Raw genomic sequence first — 22,150 nt, forward strand, 5'->3', positions numbered from 1 at the left:
AGATGCATAGTAATACCCTTAGGCAGGCTTTGGGGGACGCTGGAATTTGTAATGTAGTGATTTCGGTAAGTATCTCACATATCTCTGTCCAATTGCAGAGCAACTCAAGTGGAAAAAATCTGCACCGGGCATTTGAGATTTGGGCCAGCCGTCATTTGGTCTGACGTTTGCCCTGTGCATGTGGGCCGGGGTAATGTTTGCTTGGTGTAAAATAAGGGTTTGGGAGAATCTGCTTCTTACATTGAAGGTTACCAGACTTGGGGCCTCCAGGGCTTCCTCCCATTCCTCATCTTCTAATTCTGGTATATTGAGTTCCCACCTACATCTGAAATGTCACACCGTTCGTTTTTTATATTTTAGCAGAGTAAATAAATCCATGATAGAGGGTGGTTTCTGCAGAAGCTACTTAAAGAGATACTGACACCTGAAATTAAACTTTTTTTTACATCTATTATAATATTGGCTTTGCAAGCTACTTCTAACTTTGCCATAAAGTATTTGCCCGATGCTTTTACATTACCTGTCTGATCCCCCATGTTCCTGTATGAGGGGGCTGCCATATTTGTGCAGCAGGAGTCCGTTAGCATTAGAATCTGTAACTAACAGGCTGAGATGGGACAGTCAGGTTGGCAAAGTCAGAGAGTCAGGCTTAGGAACTTCAACTAACAATTATATACAAAAACAAACCTCTCAGCAAAAAATGATCAACATGACCTATAGGTAACATCTAATGTACATTCATATGCTAAAATTCATTTTTTAGTGTCAGTATCACTTTAAGTATTCTAGCGTGTTTTCCACAGAGGATTTTGATAATAAGAACGAGGATAGTGGCCATTGAGCCGTGGCAGCCTGATAGTATTGGTATATATGAAAGTCATTTTTAACTTGTTCCAAGGTTTTAAATACACCATCTACATATAGATCATCAATTATTTGTATTCCCTGCGGATGCCAGAAGCTCTGCAGGTTCATGTTTTTAAAGTGGGGGGCCCTTTCATTCTCCCACAGTGGAGTATTTGAGGAGATCCCCTGATATTGGGTTAGTGTAAGTGCGATCTCCCCACACTCTATAAAGAGTTTTTATAATAGGGAGCGGGCACTGTGGTGGCACTGCTTTTACTCCAGCATGTGCTAAGTATAGTGTAGGAGGAATCTGTTTTGTCCTGATTAGTCCATGGCAGCAGATGATGCAATTGGGATGCTAGGTAGTAGGGTCTCCAGTCTGGGAGGGCCATCCCACCCATCAATCCCACCCATCCCACCCTGCAGACTTGAGAGTTGCAGGACTGAATATGCAAATCTACTATGCTTCTCTGTCCAAACAAATGTCTTGGCGTCTGAGTTTAGTCGGGTAAACACCTTTTTTGATATGTCGATTGGGGTGTTTGCAAATATAGTAGTTGCGGCAGGAAGATCATTTTACAGATAGCCACTTTGTTAACGGCAGTTTATCTGACTGCCTATTTTAGTAAGCATGGAATTAAAATCGTCTTGCAGATAATGTCGACGGTTTTTGGCAAAGGAAATTCCTAAGTATCGGAAACTGGTTACCCATTGCAGAGGTTGGCTGGGTACTTAATAACTTGGGGTTTCATTATCCAGAGGAAATATATGGGATTTTCCCAATTTATAAGCAAACCAGAGAATTTCCTGAATAAATTTACTGTGCGGAGGAGTCTGGGGAGCCTGCTGCAGGGGCTGATGGAGAGGGGTAAAACCATTGTATGTATATAATTCTATTCATATTCCAGTCTGTCTCTGTGCCTCGTCCCTTTTTTATTCATTCAAACTATTTGCCAGGCAGCTCTAAACAGTGTTTTTATTTATTTATACTAGTAATTTTAATGATTCTCTTATAAATATTTCCAAACAAATGTAAATAACTCTAGTTTTCTATAAATGGCAGGATTTATTTTTTGTATTCATATTTGGGATAGGGCGGGTTTGGCCAAATACTGAACCTAAACACTTATTTGATTGTTCACGTTTGAGCAAAATTGGCAAAACTGCATAATCTGAGAACAAATATTTGCTAAAGCAGTGAGTGAGGGCGATTTTACTGACATTATACAAAAGGGTGCAAGTAGGAGACTCATTAGAGTTGTGATGCTTATGTGTAATGGGAGTCTGCTAAATTTCATTCCCACCATTGGCTGTTACATTATACATACTTCTCAAAGTCAGCAGGGCCCACACATACTGAAAGCTCTAACCACCAATATAATGGTGGCGTATCCTTCTCTGGGCTCATGTTGTTGCTTAATGTCACGTTTACTATTGGTTCAGATTGGGCTATGTCACTGATTGGAGGAGCTAGGTACCGCCTCTTAGGGAAGGCTGAATGATGTCAGTTCCTCCTTCTATACACAGGCCGGACAGAACCGAGATGTGAGGGGAGTGGGGAATCACTGAGGAACAGACTGGAAATTGTCCCCTGCTGCTCCCTGTAACTCCCTGCAACTCCCTTCTCCTGTGTCCCTGACATTCCCATCCCCTGTACTCACATCTCCAGCCTCATCTACTGGGTAAGTCATTTTCCCTCCTCCTCCTCCTCCTGTACTGTCTGTGGGACTGGGGCTTAATCCTGCTGCAGGGACTGATAGAGAGGGGAGACTGGGGGTTAATCCTGCTGCAGGGACTGATAGAGAGGGGAGACTGGGGGTTAATCCTGCTGCAGGGACTGATAGAGAGGGGAGACTGGGGGTTAATCCTGCTGCAGGGACTGATAGAGAGGGGAGACTGGGGCTTAATCCTGCTGCAGGGACTGATAGAGAGGGGAGACTGGGGGTTAATCCTGCTGCAGGGACTGATAGAGAGGGGAGACTGGGGCTTAATCCTGCTGCAGGGACTGATAGAGAGGGGAGACTGGGGCTTAATCCTGCTGCAGGGACTGATAGAGAGGGGAGACTGGGGGTTAATCCTGCTGCAGGGACTGATAGAGAGGGGAGACTGGGGGTTAATCCTGCTGCAGGGACTGATAGAGAGGAGAGACTGGGGGTTAATCCTGCTGCAGGGACTGATAGAGAGGGGAGACTGGGGGTTAATCCTGCTGCAGGGACTGATAGAGAGGGGAGACTGGGGGTTAATCCTGCTGCAGGGACTGATAGAGAGGTGAGACGGGGGGTTAATCCTGCTGCAGGGACTGATAGAGATGGGAGACGGGGGGTTAATCCTGCTGCAGGGACTGATAGAGAGGGGAGACTGGGGGTTAATCCTGCTGCAGGGACTGATAGAGAGGGGAGACTGGGGGTTAATCCTGCTGCAGGGACTGATAGAGAGGGGAGACTGGGGGTTAATCCTGCTGCAGGGACTGATAGAGAGGGGAGACTGGGGGGTTAATCCTGCTGCAGGGACTGATAGAGAGGGGAGACTGGGGGTTAATCCTGCTGCAGGGACTGATAGAGAGGGAGACTGGGGGTTAATCCTGCTGCAGGGACTGATAGAGAGGGGAGACTGGGGTTAATCCTGCTGCAGGGACTGATAGAGAGGGGAGACTGGGGTTAATCCTGCTGCAGGGACTGATAGAGAGGGGAGACTGGGGGTTAATCCTGCTGCAGGGACTGATAGAGAGGGGGAACTGGGGCTTAATCCTGCTGCAGGGACTGATAGAGAGGGGAGACTGGGGGTTAATCCTGCTGCAGAGACTGATCGAGAGGGGAGACTGGGGGTTAATCCTGCTGCAGGGACTGATAGAGAGGGGAGACTGGGGGTTAATCCTGCTGCAGGGACTGATAGAGAGGGGAGACTGGGGGTTAATCCTGCTGCAGGGATTGGACATGTAGGATAACAAGGTGCTCAGTTGATGATTATACATTTATTGTTGATTATGATAAAGTCGGTCACGGTGCTTAGCCCTCCTTTATTGATTCCAACATTGGGGTACTGCTATTCAGTTGATCTGAGTATTGTGGATAATATGTGGAGATGAGATGTGCTTTCTGATTCCAAACTACAAAATACTTCTGTGCAGTTGGTCACTTTAACATATATATATTATATAGCAATTTATACACATAATGTGGAGTATAGCACTTGTGTATTTTCTGGTCCAAATAATATTTTTCCCATATAAATGCTTCTTCACTTTTTCCAGTTGGTTTCAGGTTGTTCTCCAGAAATATTGACTTCCTCCAATTACTTTCCATCTTTTGTTTGTTCTTGTTTTTACCCCAAAATGTAAGTTTATAGTATTAATGTTCCAGCTCAAAAGACCCACCTGTTTAAAGAAGCTTATTCAATGTACCTTAATTAATCAGTCATTGCTGGATCATAAATCACAAATTGTTTCTAAAATTCTAATGTCTCAATTGAACCCTAACCTTAAGTTTATAAACTCTAATTTGAAGGGTCCTCTAATCGTATTGTATCTATAACCCTTGTTTGTTATCCTCCATTTATTCCCTGTTGTTATAACTAAGGTAAAGCACTGAGTATCTTGTCGGCGCTATATAAATTAATGATGATGCAGATTCTGTTCCAATTGGCTGATCATTTCTCAGTAGGATCTATGGGGAATATAAGTGCAACTATTCTAACAGCTGCATTTAAAGGAGAACCAAACCCCCCAACTAATGAAAACCCTTACCCTCCATAGTCTCCTCTCCCTGCACAGGTGTTAATACCTGTAAATGCCCCTAAGGGCAAGGCCAGACGTGGCGTTTTTACGTTGCGTTTTTAAAAAAGAACAGCCAGGCGTAAATACGATACTGAAACCACATGCGACTGTCAACATGCGTTTTTCAGCACGTAGGATTCTTTTCCCAACATGCACTTCTCATTGAGAATTTGGACGCCATATTTAAAATACGCTGCGTATTTACGTAACGTGTGGTTTCAAACGTGCAGATCCCATAGAGTCTATTGATTTGTAGTTTCTTGACGTATTGGTGATTCTGCTAAAAAAACGCCAATACTGGCGTCCTGTGGCGGATTTCAGCTTGCAAGCGCCCTGTGTGAATTGTAGGGATGTACCGAATCCACTTTTTGGATTTCACCGAACCCCCCGAATCCTTCTCGAAAGATTCGGCCGAATACCGAACCCTAATTTGCATACGTAAATTAGGGGTGGGAAAGGAAAAACATTTTTTACTCCCTTGTTTTGTGACAAAAAGTCACGTGATGTCTCTCCCTGCCCCTAATTTGCATATGCATAATGCCCCTAATTTGTATTTGCATATGCAAATTAGGATTCGAATTCGGTTTGGCCGGGCAGAAGGATTCAGCCGAATCCGAATCCTGCTGAAAAAGGCCGAATCCCGAACCGAATCCTGGATTCAATCGGTGCATCCCTAGTGAATTGTCATAGTGCGTTTTCCATTAGTTTCAGTGGTAGAGCGGTTTATGCGTATTTACGCCTGGCTGTTATTTTTTAAACATGCAACGTAAAAACGCCGCAAAAATGCCACTTCTGGCCTTGCCCTAAGTCCTTAAAGGAGAAACAAACCCTTAAAAAAAAAAAAACCCCTACCCTACATAGATCCCCCTCTCTGGGCAAATGCCCCTAAGTCTTTACTTACCCTTTGGTGCAGATTGTGTCCAGCGGAGTCCACGGGCGCCATTTTCTTCTCTAATCTTCAGAATGAGACCAGCGTAGCGGCCCAGTTGGAGTAATTTTCTGCTTTGCGACAACTGCGCAAACTCACGAAAATTGCCAAAGTGCCGGTCTTATTGCGAAGATTACTGAAGCGGCTGAAGATGGCGCCCGTTAACTGTGCAGGACAGAATCTGCAAAGGAGAGGGGGGTCGGTGACCCTGTGTGTGTAGAAAGTGCAGCAGAGAGGAGGATACTGGCTAAATAAAGGGTTAAATAGAGACAAGAAGAGCAGGGGGAAGCTGTGTAAGTGGATACTTTGTGTAACATCCCTGTTTGTAGGGGGAGGCAGCTTTATCCATTCTTTTTCTAACTGCCGATTCTTTTCTAACTGCCGACTGATGGCCCACGGGCTATTTCTATTGGTCACCCACGGGCAACTGTAAAATCTCTTTTCACTGGTGTCAGGGGGAATCTCTGGGCTAAAACATATGGTGCAGCCTTCAGTAAATAGAACTTGTGGCAGTTGTGAGATTCATACTGTATATCCGCCTCAGTCCTATCCCTGACTCTTGTCTCACAGACTCCAGACACGAGATAAAGCCCCGTATGTCCTGCTGTACGGAAAGCATTCTGAGCATGTCCTAAACCGCTTTCCGTACTGCTCTGCGCCTCTCTCCCTCCTCTCGCTGCTTCTAACTGCTGCTGCGGGAAATACCGCGAGAGGAGCCTAGCTCCCATGATGCTTTGCACTCCCGGCTCAGATGAAAGTCCTGCGTGTGCTGCGGGGATTTAGCCTCACAGAGGCCGGAAATGGACTGAGGTAGGAGCGGATATCATGAAAGTGTCACTGCTTTGCTGTTAATGACAGTGACTGGAGCACGTTACCGCCTCTACTTGCTGCTCTGTACAATGGCAGCCGCTCCTCACATTTATACCAGCTGCAGGATTACCGGGTGTAATTTTCAAAAGCAGCCAAAGTCGGCTCCAAACGAGCCAAGAACTAGCCCGAGGCGCTTCAACAGTAGCCCAGAAATAGCTCAATATGTGCAGTGAAGAATAGTCTAAAAAACGAATGAATATATGTGAACATACACCTTTTTTGTTTAGCAAATTTTTTCCTTAAAGGGATACTGTCATGGGAAAAAATTTTTTTTTTCAAAACACATCAGTTAATAGTGCTGCTCCAGCAGAATTCTGCACTGAAATCCATTTCTCAAAAGAGCAAACAGATTTTTTTATATTCAATTTTGAAATCTGACATGGGGCTAGACATATTGTCAATTTCCCAGCTGCCCCTGGTCATGTGACTTGTGCCTGCACTTTAGGAGAGAAATGCTTTCTGGCAGGCTGCTGTTTTTCCTTCTCAATGTAACTGAATGTGTCTCAGTGGGACATGGGTTTTACTATTGAGTGTTGTTCTTAGATCTACCAGGCAGCTGTTATCTTGTGTTAGGGAGCTGCTATCTGGTTACCTTCCCATTGTTCTTTTGTTTGGCTGCTGGGGGGGAAAAGGGGAAAGGGGGGTTATATCAGTCCAACTTGCAGTACAGCAGTAAAGAGTGATTGAAGTTTATCAGAGCACAAGTCACATGACTTGGGCAGCTGGGAAATTGACAATATGTCTAGCCCCATGTCAGATTTCAAAATTGAATATAAAAAAATCTGTTTGCTCTTTTGAGAAATGAATTTCAGTGCAGAATTCTGCTGGAGCAGCACTATTAACTGATTTTTTTTCCCCATGACAGTATCCCTTTAAGTAAAATGGCAGAGATTTGCCCCAAAATTGTCTGAAATTGAGGAAAGTCACAGGAAAATGTGAGAATGCAGTCCAGTGTAAAAATAAAAGCTGTGTAATAGGCTATGCAAAATAAAATATGTTTTTAATATAGTTATTTAGGCAGAAATATAATGTATAAAGGCTGGAGTGAGTGGATGTGTAGCAATAGCCAGAACACTACTTCCTGCTTTTCAGCTCTCTAACTCTGAGTTAGTCAGTGACTATAAGGGGGGCCACATGGGACATAACTGTTCAGTGAGTTTGTAATTGATCCTCAGCATTCAGCTCAGATTCAAAAGCAACAGATATGTCCCATGTGCCCCCCCCCTCAAGTCTCTGATTGGTTACTACCTGGTAACCAATCAGTGGAAAGCAAGAGAGCTGAAAAGCAGGAAGTAGTGTTCTGGCTATTATGTTACACATCCACTCACTCCAGCCTTTATACATTACATTTTTGCCTAACTGACTATATTAGATACATTATTTATTTTGCACAGCCTTTCTATTTACCTAGTTTTTATTTTTACACTGAACAATTCCTTTAAGAGTGACGGGAGACTGGGGTACAGAGCCCAAAATCTGGTAACTCCCGATTTCTACACAAGTCAGTCCCACTGCATGCTGGGTATTGTAGTCTTATATTCAACGTGGCAGTTGGCAAATTGTTATACAAAAACCACATTACCCAACATGCATTGGGAGACACAGGATTGGCACATTAGGGCAAGAAAAACATTGGCTGGTTTCCAAAGTGCAAAAGGGCCAAAAAGTAGCCCAAATCCTTAACTTGGCTGGTTTATACTTTCAAAACCTGCCTCGCCTTTGAATTGGTAGCCAAATTTGGCTGGAAAACACCGACCCGGCAATGGGGTGGTTCACCTTTAAGTTAACTTTTAGTATGTTCTAGAATGGCTAATTCTAAGCAATTTTTCAGTTGGTCTTCATGCCTAGTTTTTCTATTATTTGCCTTCTGACTCTTTCCAGATTTCAAATAGGGGTCACTGACCCCATCTAAAAACAAATGCTCTGTAAGGCTACAAATGTATTGTTATTGCTACTTTGTATTACTCCTCTTTCTATTCAGGCCTCTCCTATTCATATTCCAGTTCCTTATTCCATTCAGTGCATGGTTGCTAGGGTAGTTTGGATCCTAGCAACCAGATGGCTGACATTACAAACTGGAGAGCTGCTGTATAAAAAGCTAAATAAGTCAAAAAATACAAATAATACAAAATGAAAACCAATTGCAAATTGTCTCAGAATATCTAACTGTTAACAACCCCCTTTTAATCGACTGTTGGTCTTTATTATTTTTTGGTTAGTTTTGAGTGATTTAGCTTTTTGTTGAGCAGTTCAGCACAGCACATGGGTGTCCATATTGGACAAAGAAGTGTAATTTGTGGCTATTGTTTTATTGAAGATGTGGGTACAAACCATTATCCTTGCAATTGGTCGGACTAGATTGATCTTGTGGGTGTTATTGTGAAAAGCCAGAATTCAGCTGTGTCCTGGCAGGGGCTACAGATACAAGCTCCTCATACGTTGGCACAGAGACTTCCTCTTTACTTGCCCGGGTTGGCCAGTCAGTTCAGTAGGGGGCAGGGATCTGATGCAACACATATAAGGGGAAGTTAAGCAAAGTAAACCTCTGGCACGTAAGCTACTTTGCTGCTTATGTTTATAAAGAAATGCATGAGTTTGCAGCTCTCCATCATTAAATATAAACTGGTTGCTATATTAACTGACCTTAGCAACTAAAAAGAGCTGATATTATTATGAATAATTATTATTATTGCTTTGTATTCCTGTCTATCAGAGAAGCACTGCTGCCTGCTTGGAATGGGACAGCGCTAATAAGTTTCCTAAACTGGAGGCCATCACAATACAAATGTCATTTATCTGATCCCCATTGTAAGCAGCAGTCCTGTCCTGCTTTATGGCAGCTGAGATTCTAGCTATCTGTATAACAGAACATTCTGTCCCAGTGGCTGCACAGATCCTATCTGATCCCCATTGTAAGCAGCAGTCCTGTCCTGCTTTATGGCAGCTGAGATTCTAGCTATCTGTATAACAGAGCATTCTGTCCCAGTGGCTGCACAGATCCTATCTGATCCCCATTGTAAGCAGCAGTCCTGCCCTGCTTTATGGCAGCTGAGATTCTAGCTATCTGTATAACAGAGCATTCTGTCCCAGTGGCTGCACAGATCCTATCTGATCCCCATTGTAAGCAGCAGTCCTGTCCTGCTTTATGGCAGCTGAGATTCTAGCTATCTGTATAACAGAGCATTCTGTCCCAGTGGCTGCACAGATCCTATCTGATCCCCATTGTAAGCAACAGTCCTGTCCTGCTTTATGGCAGCTGAGATTCTAGCTATCTGTATAACAGAACATTCTGTCCCAGTGGCTGCACAGATCCTATCTGATCCCCATTGTAAGCAGCAGTCCTGTACTGCTTTATGGCAGCTGAGATTCTAGCTATCTGTATAACAGAACATTCTGTCCCAGTGGCTGCACAGATCCTATCTGATCCCCATTGTAAGCAGCAGTCCTGCCCTGCTTTATGGCAGCTGAGATTCTAGCTATCTGTATAACAGAGCATTCTGTCCCAGTGGCTGCACAGATCCTATCTGATCCCCATTGTAAGCAGCAGTCCTGTCCTGCTTTATGGCAGCTGAGATTCTAGCTATCTGTATAACAGAACATTCTGTCCCAGTGGCTGCACAGATCCTATCTGATCCCCATTGTAAGCAGCAGTCCTGTCCTGCTTTATGGCAGCTGAGATTCTAGCTATCTGTATAACAGAGCATTCTGTCCCAGTGGCTGCACAGATCCTATCTGATCCACATTGTAAGCAGCAGTTCTGTCCTGCTTTATGGCAGCTGAGATTCTAGCTATCTGTATAACAGAACATTCTGTCCCAGTGGCTGCACAGATCCTATCTGATCCCCATTGTAAGCAGCAGTCCTGTCCTGCTTTATGGCAGCTGAGATTCTAGCTATCTGTATAACAGAACATTCTGTCCCAGTGGCTGCACAGATCCTATCTGATCCCCATTGTAAGCAACAGTCCTGTCCTGCTTTATGGCAGCTGAGATTCTAGCTATCTGTATAACAGAACATTCTGTCCCAGTGACTGCACAGATCCTATCTGATCCCCATTGTAAGCAGCAGTCCTGTCCTGCTTTATGGCAGCTGAGATTCTAGCTATCTGTATAACAGAACATTCTCTCCCAGTGGCTGCACAGATGCAATGGATCCTAAAAAAACATTTTCATGGGAATTCATTGATCAAACACAATATTGTGACTAATAAGAGGGGCAGGCCTTGGCAAATGATGTATAATCATAGAAGCAATGGAGGTTGCTATTGGCCAAAGCAGAGACCAAATCTGACCAATCAAACCAATGTGATTATTATACCAGAGTCTGATTGGTCAAATGGATCATTAAGGTGCACTTACAGTAGCCCTATACCAGTATAGATCTCCCCTGTCAGCTAGTGGTTTCTATCTGTTTATATAGAATAATATATTGGCTTTAGCTTTAATATATATATATATATATATATATATATATATATATATATATATATATATAGTGAATAAAGTACCCCCTCTTGTAAAATATAAGGATATTATAAGTTACCGAGGAGTTTCATGACCATATAAAAACACGAGGCCGAAGGCCGAGTGTTTTTATACAGGTCATGGAACTCCGAGGTAACTTATAATATCCTCATATTTTGCAACAGGGGGTACTTTATTTATTATAATACACAAGTTTTAGGGAGTCATATGACAGAAATGACATCAGAACTCACCGTTTATAACTGATGACATCAGAACTCACCGTTTATAAGGATATAATTTACAAGATATTCATGGCTTTTGTGTATTATATATATATATATATATATATATATATATATATATATATATATATATATATATATATATATATATATATATATATATATATATATATATATATATTATATATATATAATATACTGTATATGTAAGAGAGTCTTGCGCCTTTGAGCTGCCTTGCTTACACCAATCTTTCCTCATTCCGTTGGAATATCCGTGATGGCCTATGCAATCAGAACTCCCAGTTTTATACAAGCCTGTTTTGTCTCCTTCTGAAAGGTGCCCAAGTGACTGATCCACAGAAATTTCCCATCAAGATAAAGGAAGAAAAATGGACTCGGAAGGTCATCTGAACCCAAGACAAAGCTCATCAGTTGATGTGGGTAAGTGGTCAGTTCATTTGTCACTGCAATGGATTTCCTTGCAGGTATCTGTAATTTAAGCTTCACCTTTACATGAATTATCATTATTCATACAAACAAGCAGGCTTTCAGCATTCTGTTTTTAAAGGAACTGTACGTGTTTTAAAGTAATGAGGATATAATGTATTGTTGCCCTGCACTGGTAAAACTGATCTGTTTGTTTCAGAAACACTACTATAGTTTATATAAACAAGCTGCTGTGTAGCCATGGGGCAGCTATTCAAGCACAGGATACACAGTAGATAACAGATAAGTACTACTATAGTTTATATAAACAAGCTGCTGTGTAGCCGTGGGGGCAGCCATTCAAGCACAGCATACACAGTAGATAACAGATAAGTACTACTATAGTTTATATAAACAAGCTGCTGTGTAGCCATGGGGCAGCTATTCAAGCACAGGATACACAGTAGATAACAGATAAGTACTACTATAGTTTATATAAACAAGCTGCTGTGTAGCCGTGGGGGCAGCCATTCAAGCACAGCATACACAGTAGATAACAGATAAGTACTACTATAGTTTATATAAACAAGCTGCTGTGTAGCCATGGGGGCAGCCATTCAAGCACAGGATACACAGTAGATAACAGATAAGTACTACTATAGTTTATATAAACAAGCTGCTGTGTAGCCATGGGGCAGCTATTCAAGCACAGGATACACAGTAGATAACAGATAAGTACTACTATAGTTTATATAAACAAGCTGCTGTGTAGCCGTGGGGGCAGCCATTCAAGCACAGCATACACAGTAGATAACAGATAAGTACTACTATAGTTTATATAAACAAGCTGCTGTGTAGCTATGGGGGCAGCCATTCAAGCACAGGATACACAGTAGATAACAGATAAGTACTACTATAGTTTATATAAACAAGCTGCTGTGTAGCCATGGGGGCAGCCATTCAAGCACAGGATACACAGTAGATAACAGATAAGTACTAATATAGTTTATATAAACAAGCTGCTGTGTAGCCATGGGGGCAGCCATTCAAGCACAGGATACACAGTAGATAACAGATAAGTACTACTATAGTTTATATAAACAAGCTGCTGTGTAGCCATGGGGGCAGCCATTCAAGCACAGGATACACAGTAGATAACAGATAAGTACTACTATAGTTTATATAAACAAGCTGCTGTGTAGCAATGGCGGAAATTGAAAAAAGACTATATGGCACAGGTTAAATAGTAGATAACTGATTTTCCTGAGTTCTGGCGTGAGACCTGTGTGTGTGTTAGTCTGATGCTGGACTAAATGGTGGGGACAACATAGTACATAGTCAATCTCCACCCCTTGCTCTAATGCAAGCAATTCTGAAGTGCAAGCTTTGTGGTTCTGTAGCTTTATGTTCAGTGTCCTATGCTTGGAGAACCAACTGCAAGCTTAGATTGCAAGCTTCACTGGCACAGGGACTAACAAGAATGACATATGGTCTCTGGGTTACTGTATGGGGGCTATAAGAAGAAGAAGAAGAATGAACTGGGCTGTGTTCCTGCACCTGCTCGGGCCTTTCTATGAAAACAGTCTGAGAGCAAGTTCTGCTTTTCACTTCCTACTGTCTCTGCTGAGCCATCACATTACAGGGGGAGGAGCGTGAAACAACTTTCTCTGTGGTTCTTGCTTAAACTGTCGGTTGCCTGATGGAGAAGATCATGTGCACCCTGTTTTTTTTTTATAGTTTTTGCTTTATTTGCCTTTTTCTTCTGACTCTTTGCAGCTTTCAAATGGGGGTCACTGACCCCATCTAAAAACAAATTTAAGGCAACAAATGTATTGTTATTGCTACTATTTTGTTACTCGTCTTTCTATTCAGGCCTCTCCTATTCATATTCCAGTCACTTATTCAAATCAATGCATGGTTGCTAGGATAATCTGGACCCTAGCAACCAGCTTGCCAAAATTGCAAACCAGAGAGCTGCTGAATTAAAAGCTAAATAAGTCAAAAACTACAAATAATAAAAAATGAAAACCAATTGCAAATGTTCTCAGAATATCCCTCTCTACGTCATACTAACAGTTAATATCACTGATAAGGAGGACCAACTGAAATTAACGGGCGGCTCCCAAATGTATGAATTTGTCATTTAAAAACATTAAGGATCCTAAATAGACTAACCTGGTCCAGAATATTGTAAATGCCAGGCAGGCTGCAAGGGGTTAAGAGGGAACTCCTGTTAAACCACTAGTATTAATACTAGTATAACTAGTCTTCAGCATTGGTAATTGAGTCCCATGTAACTGCAGTACAGGACCTGTTATCCAGAATGCTCGGGACCTGGGGTTTTCCGAACTGAACTCTCTGTAATTTGGATCGTCATACCTTTAGTCTGTTAGAAAAGCATGTAAACATTAAGGGGGTTATTTATTAAAATCCAAATGTTAAAATCTTGAAAACTCAAATTTTTAGAGGAAAAAAACACTAACATTGTCTGAGATTTATTATACCCTGATGCGGCAAAATCCGACAAATCCGCCATTTCAGACCAGTCGAGGTCCTGTATAAGTCAACGGGAGAAGCACCTATATCAATTTGAAGTTTTCGTGGTCTGTACTGTGCCCGAAAATCTGACTTTTTGGGCAAAAACGCAAATAATTTGAGGGAAAAAAGCCTGAAAAATGTAGTGCGATTTGGGTTTTCGCTCGATTTTATCAAGTTTTTCCATGATCCAATTAAATAGAGTTTTTTTGTTTTTTTTTTATTAGCTAAAATCGGGCATGGGAGTTTGGTTGTGGTTTGTTTTTTAAATTAAAATATGAGCTAAATTTGGTTTTTAATAAATAACCCCAATAGACAGGGTTTATCTCCAATAAGGATTAATTTATATCTTAGTTGGGATTGAGTACAAGCTACTGTTTTTTTATTACAGGTATGAGACCTGTTATCCAGAATGCTCCAGACCTGGGGTTTTCCGGATAATGGATCTTTCCATAACTTGGATCTCCATATCTTAAGTCTACTAGAAAATCATATAAACATTAAATAAAGCCAATAGGCTGGTTTTGCTTCCAATAAGGATGAATTATATCTTAGTTGGGATCGAGTACAAGCTACTGTTTTATTATTACAGGTATAAAACCTGTTATCCAGAATGCTCTAGACCTGGGGTTTTTCGGATAATGGATCTTCCCATAATTTGGGTCTTCCTACCTTAAGTCTACTAGAAAATCATATAAACATTAAATAAACCCAATAGGCTGGGTTTGCTTTCAATAAGGATTGATTTTATCTTAGTTGGGATCAAGTATACTCTCCTGTTTTATTATTTCAGGTATGAGACCGGTTATCCAGAATGCTCTAGACCTGGGGTTTTCCGGATAACAGATCTTTCCATAATTTGGATCTTCATATTTTAAGTCTAGAAAATCATGTAAACATTAAATAAAGCCAATAGGCTGGTTTTGCCTTCAATAAGGATTAATTTTATCTTAGTGGGGATCAAGTATACTTTACTGTTTTATTATTTCAGGTATTTTCAGGATAACGGATCTTTCTGTTTAATTATTACAGGTATGGGATACATTATCCAAAAACCCGTTATCCAGAACGGCCATCTCCCATAGACTCCAAGTTTTCCAAATAATCCAAATGTTTAAAAACAATTTCCTTTTTTCTGTGTAATAATAAAACAGTCGCTTGTACTTGATCCCAACTAAGATATAATTAATCCTTATTGGAGGCAAAACCAGCCTATTGGCTTAGTAGACTTAAGGTAGGAAGATCCAAACTATGGAAAGATCAGTTATCTGGAAAACCCCAGGTCCCGAGCCTTTTGGATAACGGTCCAAAGAAACAAAGAAAAAGGAAATAATTTTTAAATCTATGGATTATTCAGATAAAATGTAGTCTGTGGGAGACAGGCTTTCTGGATAACTGGTTTCTGGATTAGGGATCCCCTACCTGATAATAGTTGTCGCTTGTAAAATATCAGACTTTCAGATAATATAACCTTCACCTTTTCATATGTTTTCCAGATGCACAGACAGAAATATTAAAGATGACCATCAAAGAAGAACCTGATGTAAATGAAGATTCACACCCAGTGGAGACTGTGATCTGTACAGACGGGGGTGAGTAGCCGGGGAATCTGCTCGTTTTATCTCTCACCCTATTGACTGGTTTTATACACCTCTACTCATCCTTATAAGGGCAGAGACACACGCTCAGATTTGGGGAGATTAGTCGCCCGGCCACAAATCTCCTCTTCTTCGACTAATCGCTCTGTATTGCCTTCCCGCCGGCTAGAATGAAAATTAGAGATACACCGATTCCAGGTTTCGGTTCGGGATTCGGCCTTTTTCAGCAGGATTCGGATTTGGCTGAATCCTTCTGCCCAGCCGAATCAAATCCTAATTTGCATATGCAAATTAGGGGAGGGGAATTGTGTGTCTTTTTGTCACAAAAAAATATGCAAAAAATGGTTTCCCCTTACCACCACCCCTAATTTGCATATGCAAATTAGGGTTTGGGTTGGCCGGATCTCTCGTGAATGATTCAAGGGTTTAGCTGAATCAAAAATAGTGGATTTGGTGCATTCCTAATGTAAATCGCTGGCGGGATGGCACTCGGAGCGCTAAGTTTCCCGAAGTTTCCTCTAGAGCAGGGGTCCCCAACCTTTTTTTTTACCCGTCGGCCACATTCAAATTTAAAAGGGCTGGGGAGCAACACAAGCATGAAAAAAAATTCCGGGGGTGTCAAATAATGCCTGTGATTGGCTATTTGTTCGCCCCTATGTGGACTGGCAGCCTACATTGAGACTCTGTTTGGCAGTGCACCTGGTTTTTATACAACTAAAACTTCCCTTCAAGCCTGGAATTCCATATAAGATCCTGCTTTGAGGACACTGGGAGCAACATCCAAGGGGTTGGAGAGCAACATGTTACTCACAGGCAGTACTGGTTGGGGATCACTGGCCTAGAGGCAACTTCGGAAAACGAAGCGATTCGAGTGCCATCCCTCCTTCAATCTACATTCTAGCCTGCGGGAAGGCATTTCAGGGAGATTAGTCGCCCGAAGAAGAGGAGATTTGTCGCCGGGCGACTAACCTCCCCGAATCTGAGCGCGTCTCTGCCCTAAAGCTGACAAATTATCAAAAAAGAAGCCATTGTCATTGTTTGCTAAATCTTGAAATTTCCATATCAATTTGCATTCCTTCCAAAATGAATAATGAGCTTCAGTTTCCCTGTTAAAGATACAGTAACAATTTTTTATTTTTTTTTAACTATTCGTTAGTGTAGAACTAAAAAAAACACAGACATATTAAACGTTTAAATCGCTAAGTCTTAAGAAGAATTTTTTTTCACGATGGATCGCCTTTTCTGAGGAGGAGCGCAAGCAGAGTTTCGGAAGTTATTTCTAAATAAAGACTTGCTGATTTAAAAGTTTCATTTGTCCTTGTGTTTTTTTTTTGTTCTATACTAATGAATTTTTTTAAGATCAAGAAATAAAAAAGTTTATTTTTTTTTGTATGTTTAGCGCCTAATCCCTATTCACTTGCACAGTGTTGGAAAAAGGGGTATGCCATCTCTTTTAACATTTTATTGGCTCTGAACAAACAATGTTTAAACATGAATCCCCAAGTTGATTTGTATTACAAAAAAATGACATCTATACGACTTCCCTTCCTGGTGTGACCCCTAACAAAATATAAAAATATAGCCTTACAGAGCATTTGATTTTAAGATGGGGTCAGTGACCCCAATTTGAAAGATGGGAAGAGAACATGGGCATGCAAGAAGCCAATAGGATGGAATGTGTGTGTATTTGCTGTCTTGCATGTTACATAATTATTGAAGAGCTTTTGGTTGTGTAAATCTATAACCTTATTGAAAGGGGCTCTGATTATATTCCCAGCCTCCATTAGGAACAGCACTGTGCATATTGGGAATAAAATGACAGTAGTACAGGTACCAGAATGCTCGAGACCTGGGGTATTCCGGATAAGGGGTCTTTCCGTAATTTGGCTCTCCATAGCTTAATTCTACTAAAAGATCATTTCAACATTGAATAGGATTGTTTTGCCTCCAATAAGGATTAATTATATCTGAGTTGGGATCAAGTACAAGTTACTGTTTTATTATTACACAGAAAAAGGAAATCACATTTAAAGGAGAACTAAGGCCTAACTAAAGAAGTAGGTAGAAATGTTGTACATGATGTTTTGTGCTTCTGTACCAGCCCAAGGCAACCACAGCCCTTTAGCAGTAAAGATCTGTGTCTCCAAAGATGCCCCAGTAGCTCCCCATCTTCTTTTCTGCTGATTCACTGCACATGCTCTGTGCTGCTGTCACTTACTGAGCTTAGGGACTAGGGTTGCCACCTTTTTTGGAAAAAAATACCGGCCTTCCTATATATTTAACTTTTTTCCCTTTTAATAACATTGGGATCAACCATCATTTTACTGGCCAGGCCGGTAAAATACCGGCCAGGTGGCAACCCTATTAGGGACCCACTCACAATATACAGTACACACAGAATAGAAATGTCACAATATAAGGCTGATTAGTAATTAATACACATAATTACTACATGGCAGCACAGAAACCAGTGCAATTAGCATCAGAATTAAATAATCAGCAAACCTGTAGCATCAGCTTATATTACAGCCAGGGAAGCTCATTTTCTTCTGGATAATTAGTGACGAGCCCTAAGCTTAGCTTCTCAACAGCCAATCAGAGCCCACTGAGCATGTGAGTGTCACAGACACTTTCCAAGATGGTGACCCCCTGTGACAAGTTTGAAGTCCTGGATCATTGCTGCTATTGACAAGCTCAAACTTTAGCCTCGTGCAATAAGTTCAGTATACAAAATATGCCATTTTTAGCCACGTTCATTTTTAGGGTTTAGTTCTCCTTTAAAAATGTGAATTATTTGAAGCATTACAGCTTTCTGTAATACAGAGCATTACAGATAACGAATCCCATACCTGTACTGATTCTTACTCTGGAAGCTGCCAAAATAGGAGGAGGGGCCTGTGAATGGGAAGAAGAAGAACTTTATCTACTGGTGCTCCAGCAGAGCTCTTCAACTGCCACTCACAGACTGAATGTGGATTTTTATTGACCCCTGTCTGCTCACACGCACTGTAGATCTTTTTTTATTGTTAAAAGATCGTTTGTGTTTCACACAGGTGCTATGAGAATAATTTCAATTTCTTGCAGGGCCCCAGTTTTGTTGAGCAGATTGTTTCCACTTATTAAAGGACCAGTAATCGTAACATATTAAAGGGTTCTCAGGATGAACATTTTATTCTCTCCCATGGCAACTACTAGGTGGTGCTGTCCCTAGGATTAACATTATGACTCCTTCCTTTTTGGGAATTGAAATAATGTGACCTTTTGTAGTCACGACCCAAAGGATACCTGTTCTAATAATATTAGTGCTTCCCAACGTCCACCCTTCCGGCTCTTCTGCTTTAACTCTATACATTTCTGCTAGACGTTCTACACTCCTTCTAATCTCTTGTGTTTTTGTCTTCTAATTAGCAGATTGTCAAAATGAAGAAGACAGCTGGGGCCCTAAAAATTCCAAACCTTCGTTAAGACTCCGGAGCTCCCAACTGTCAGATGCCAGGAAGATGATCCGAAGTTCTGGCGTGTTTCCAAGGCTGATGCTGCACAAATCAGTGGCTAGGTCTGAGAGGGAGGCTAGGGCGAGACTCGAGGAAGACTCCGCAAGCACCAACATATTGTGTTTTATCTGCTGTAAATGTGGAAAAGGCTTTCCTCTGAACAGTGATCTACTCACCCACGACTGCACCCATTCTACAAATAATAATAATAATAACAAAGCCACCAATAAACGCAAGAGAGGGCGCCCAAGGAAGAATCCAGCTAAACCTACGGAAGCCCCCAAGAAGCAAAACAATCGTAAACCTAGCAGCCTAGAAGCAGAGCAGGAGGTCAGTAATGGTGAGAAGTCTTACACGTGTCCAAAATGTGGTGAAGGCTTTTCTCTAAAGTCCGACTTTCTATCGCACAAGAGGAGCCACAGAGCTGAAAAGCCTTATAAATGCAAAGAATGCGGGAAGGGTTTCTCCCGCCAAATCAGCCTTTTGTCCCACGAGTCGTTACACACCGGAGAGACGTCTTTCCCATGCACTGAATGCGGGAAAATTTTCCCTCTAATGAGAACCCTTCTGAACCACCAGAAAGTCCACCGAGGGGAGAGACCCTTCATATGCTCTATCTGTGGGAAAGGCTTTACCCTCAAGTCCAGCCTCTCCGTTCACGAGAAGATTCACACGGGGGAGAAACCGTTTGAGTGTAACGTGTGTGGCAAATGTTTCGCTCTGAGAACGATGCTCCACAAACATCAGCGAAATCACTCTGGAGAAAAGCGTTTTTCATGCGCCGAATGCGGGAAAAGCTTCTCTCACAAGATCACTCTTCTGTCGCACGAGAGGATACACACTGGGGAGAGACCTTTCACTTGCAACCAATGTGGGAAAAGCTTCTCGCAGAATGGTAACCTCTATCACCACCAGAAAATCCACTCGGGGGAGAAACCCTTCACCTGCTCAGAATGCGGGAAGAGCTTTTTCCAGAAGAATAAACTTCACCGGCATCAGCTGATACACACAGGGGAGAAGCCTTTTAAATGCGCAGAGTGCGGTCGAGGCTTCTCCCAGAACGGCAACCTCCGTACCCACCAGAAAGTCCACACCAAGGAAAAGAGTTTCATGTGCTGCGAATGCGGCGAGAGGTTCTCTGCCAAGTGTAGCCTTGAGAAACATGAGAGAATTCACTCAAGCTAGAGACCTCTGTATAGGCCAAGGCCCTTATAGCAATGGATAAGCCTCAAAGATGGAACGTTTGTTGAAGAACTATTTGGCCAGAGTTTGTGGGACATTCATATCAAGCTAATCTCATAGATGCATGTCCTGCAAACTGAAGGCTGCTTAGTTATGCCCCTTTAATTGCATTTTGATGGCGGTCTTATCATTTCTCTGGACGTGAGGTGGACACACAACCTTCGTATTTGCCACGGCCTCACAAATTCTCTGACTGGGCACTTGAAGACTGTGGATGATGAGAAGATGATTCTCAGAACTGGACCTGTTATGGTAGGAGCTTACGAGTGGACCCCCGACATGGCTCTCTTAAAGGGGAACTATCGTGAAAATGGAAATTTAATATAAGCTTCCACATACTGAAATAGGAAACTTTCTAAATACAATCAATTAAAAATTCTGCATCGTCTCTGAAATAATCAAGTTTATGTTCACTATTCCTCTCTCAGCATCTGTTTCTCTTCATTCTGTCTTCATGCAGCAGTTGGGTGTCAGATGAATGATCCAATATATCTTATAGGGGGGCTCCTTTCCTAGCAGATGAATTAGAGCTCACTCAAATAACTGATTCCAGTACAAACAGAATCTAACAAAATAACTGTCTTTTGCACAAATCCTGCATGTAGAGAGACATGATGTCTGGTGAGTTTAATAGAGTGACCTCTAATACATCTTCCAGGCAAAAGGAGCCCCCCTATAAAATATATTGGATCATAGGAATAGTGAAGATAAACTTGATTTTTTTCAGAGACGATGCAGAATATTTAATTGATTGTATTTAGAAAGTTTATTATTTCAGTATGATGAAGCTTATATTAAATTTTCATTTTCACGATAGGTCCCTTTTAAATCGGCTCACAGGGCAGTTTGGCAGTTGAGCTGCCGACCTCTAGGGAAGGCTTTATAGGCTGTACAGGCAATGGGCTTACTGGGAAAACACTGCCTGCCACTATTTACATGCCTCTCAGCTGACAATCCTTGGTACAGCTGCTGCAATAGAGGGCCCACCCAAGTGCTTTCAGAAAATTGCCTCCCACTTAATGGAACAGTCCAGTGTAAAAATAAAAACTGGTTAAAATAGGCTGTGCAAAATAAACAATGTATCTTATATAGTTACTGTAGTTAGGCAAAAATGTAATGTATAAAGGCTGGAGTGACTGGATGTGTAACATAATAGCCAGAACACTACTTCCTGCTTTTCAGCTCTCTTACTTTCCACTGATTGGTTTCCAGGCAGTAACCAATCAGAGACTTGAGGTGGGGGGGGGCACATGGGACATAACTTTTGCTTTTGAATCTGAGCTGAATGCTGAGGATCAATCGCAAACTCACTGAACAGTTATGTCCCATGTGGCCCCCCTTATAGTCACTGACTAACTCAGAGTTAGAGCTGAAAAGCAGGAAGGAGTGTTCATGCTATTATGTTACACATCCAGTCACTCCATTCTTATACATTACATTTTTGCCTAACTAAATATATCATAAAATTTTTTATTTTGCACAGCCTATCTATTTACCCAGTTTTTATTTTTGTACTGAACTGTTCCTTTAAGCACTGCCTCCCATGTCTGCTCCCGGGCTTAGAATAAGACGGAATACAGAATATTCATTACAGGCATAATACACAGCGAGGATCGGAGCTAGTACATGTGACAGTGCAGAGACCCAAGGTTTCCCTCTTTCTGTTATTTCTTTACCCAAATTATTAGACAACATGTATGATTGGCCTGTTTCATTGTCAGGGAAGAAATGT

General features: G+C 41.7%; 1 protein-coding gene across 6 annotated transcripts; it reads left to right on the forward strand.

Moving 5' to 3' along the window:
- Window positions 1-2,343: 2,343 nt before the first annotated feature.
- LOC108719543 (gastrula zinc finger protein XlCGF26.1-like) lies at window positions 2,344-20,823 on the forward strand. 6 transcript variants are annotated; one of them, XM_041566952.1, is made up of 4 exons: window positions 2,344-2,528; window positions 11,461-11,560; window positions 15,581-15,676; window positions 19,091-20,823. In XM_041566952.1, the coding sequence occupies exons 3-4, from the start codon at window positions 15,604-15,606 to the stop codon at window positions 20,359-20,361; spliced, it is 1,344 nt and encodes a 447-aa protein (XP_041422886.1). In that variant the 5' UTR covers window positions 2,344-2,528; window positions 11,461-11,560; window positions 15,581-15,603; the 3' UTR covers window positions 20,362-20,823. The 6 variants fall into 6 exon arrangements, with proteins under 6 accessions (XP_041422886.1, XP_041422883.1, XP_041422888.1 ...); XM_041566949.1 differs by having other exon boundaries at window positions 2,345-2,528; window positions 11,461-11,564; XM_041566954.1 differs by having other exon boundaries at window positions 2,345-2,528; window positions 19,094-20,823.
- Window positions 20,824-22,150: the final 1,327 nt, after the last annotated feature.

Source organism: Xenopus laevis, chromosome 6L (genome assembly GCF_017654675.1).
Source record: "Xenopus laevis strain J_2021 chromosome 6L, Xenopus_laevis_v10.1, whole genome shotgun sequence".
Taxonomy (NCBI): Eukaryota; Metazoa; Chordata; class Amphibia; order Anura; family Pipidae; genus Xenopus; species Xenopus laevis.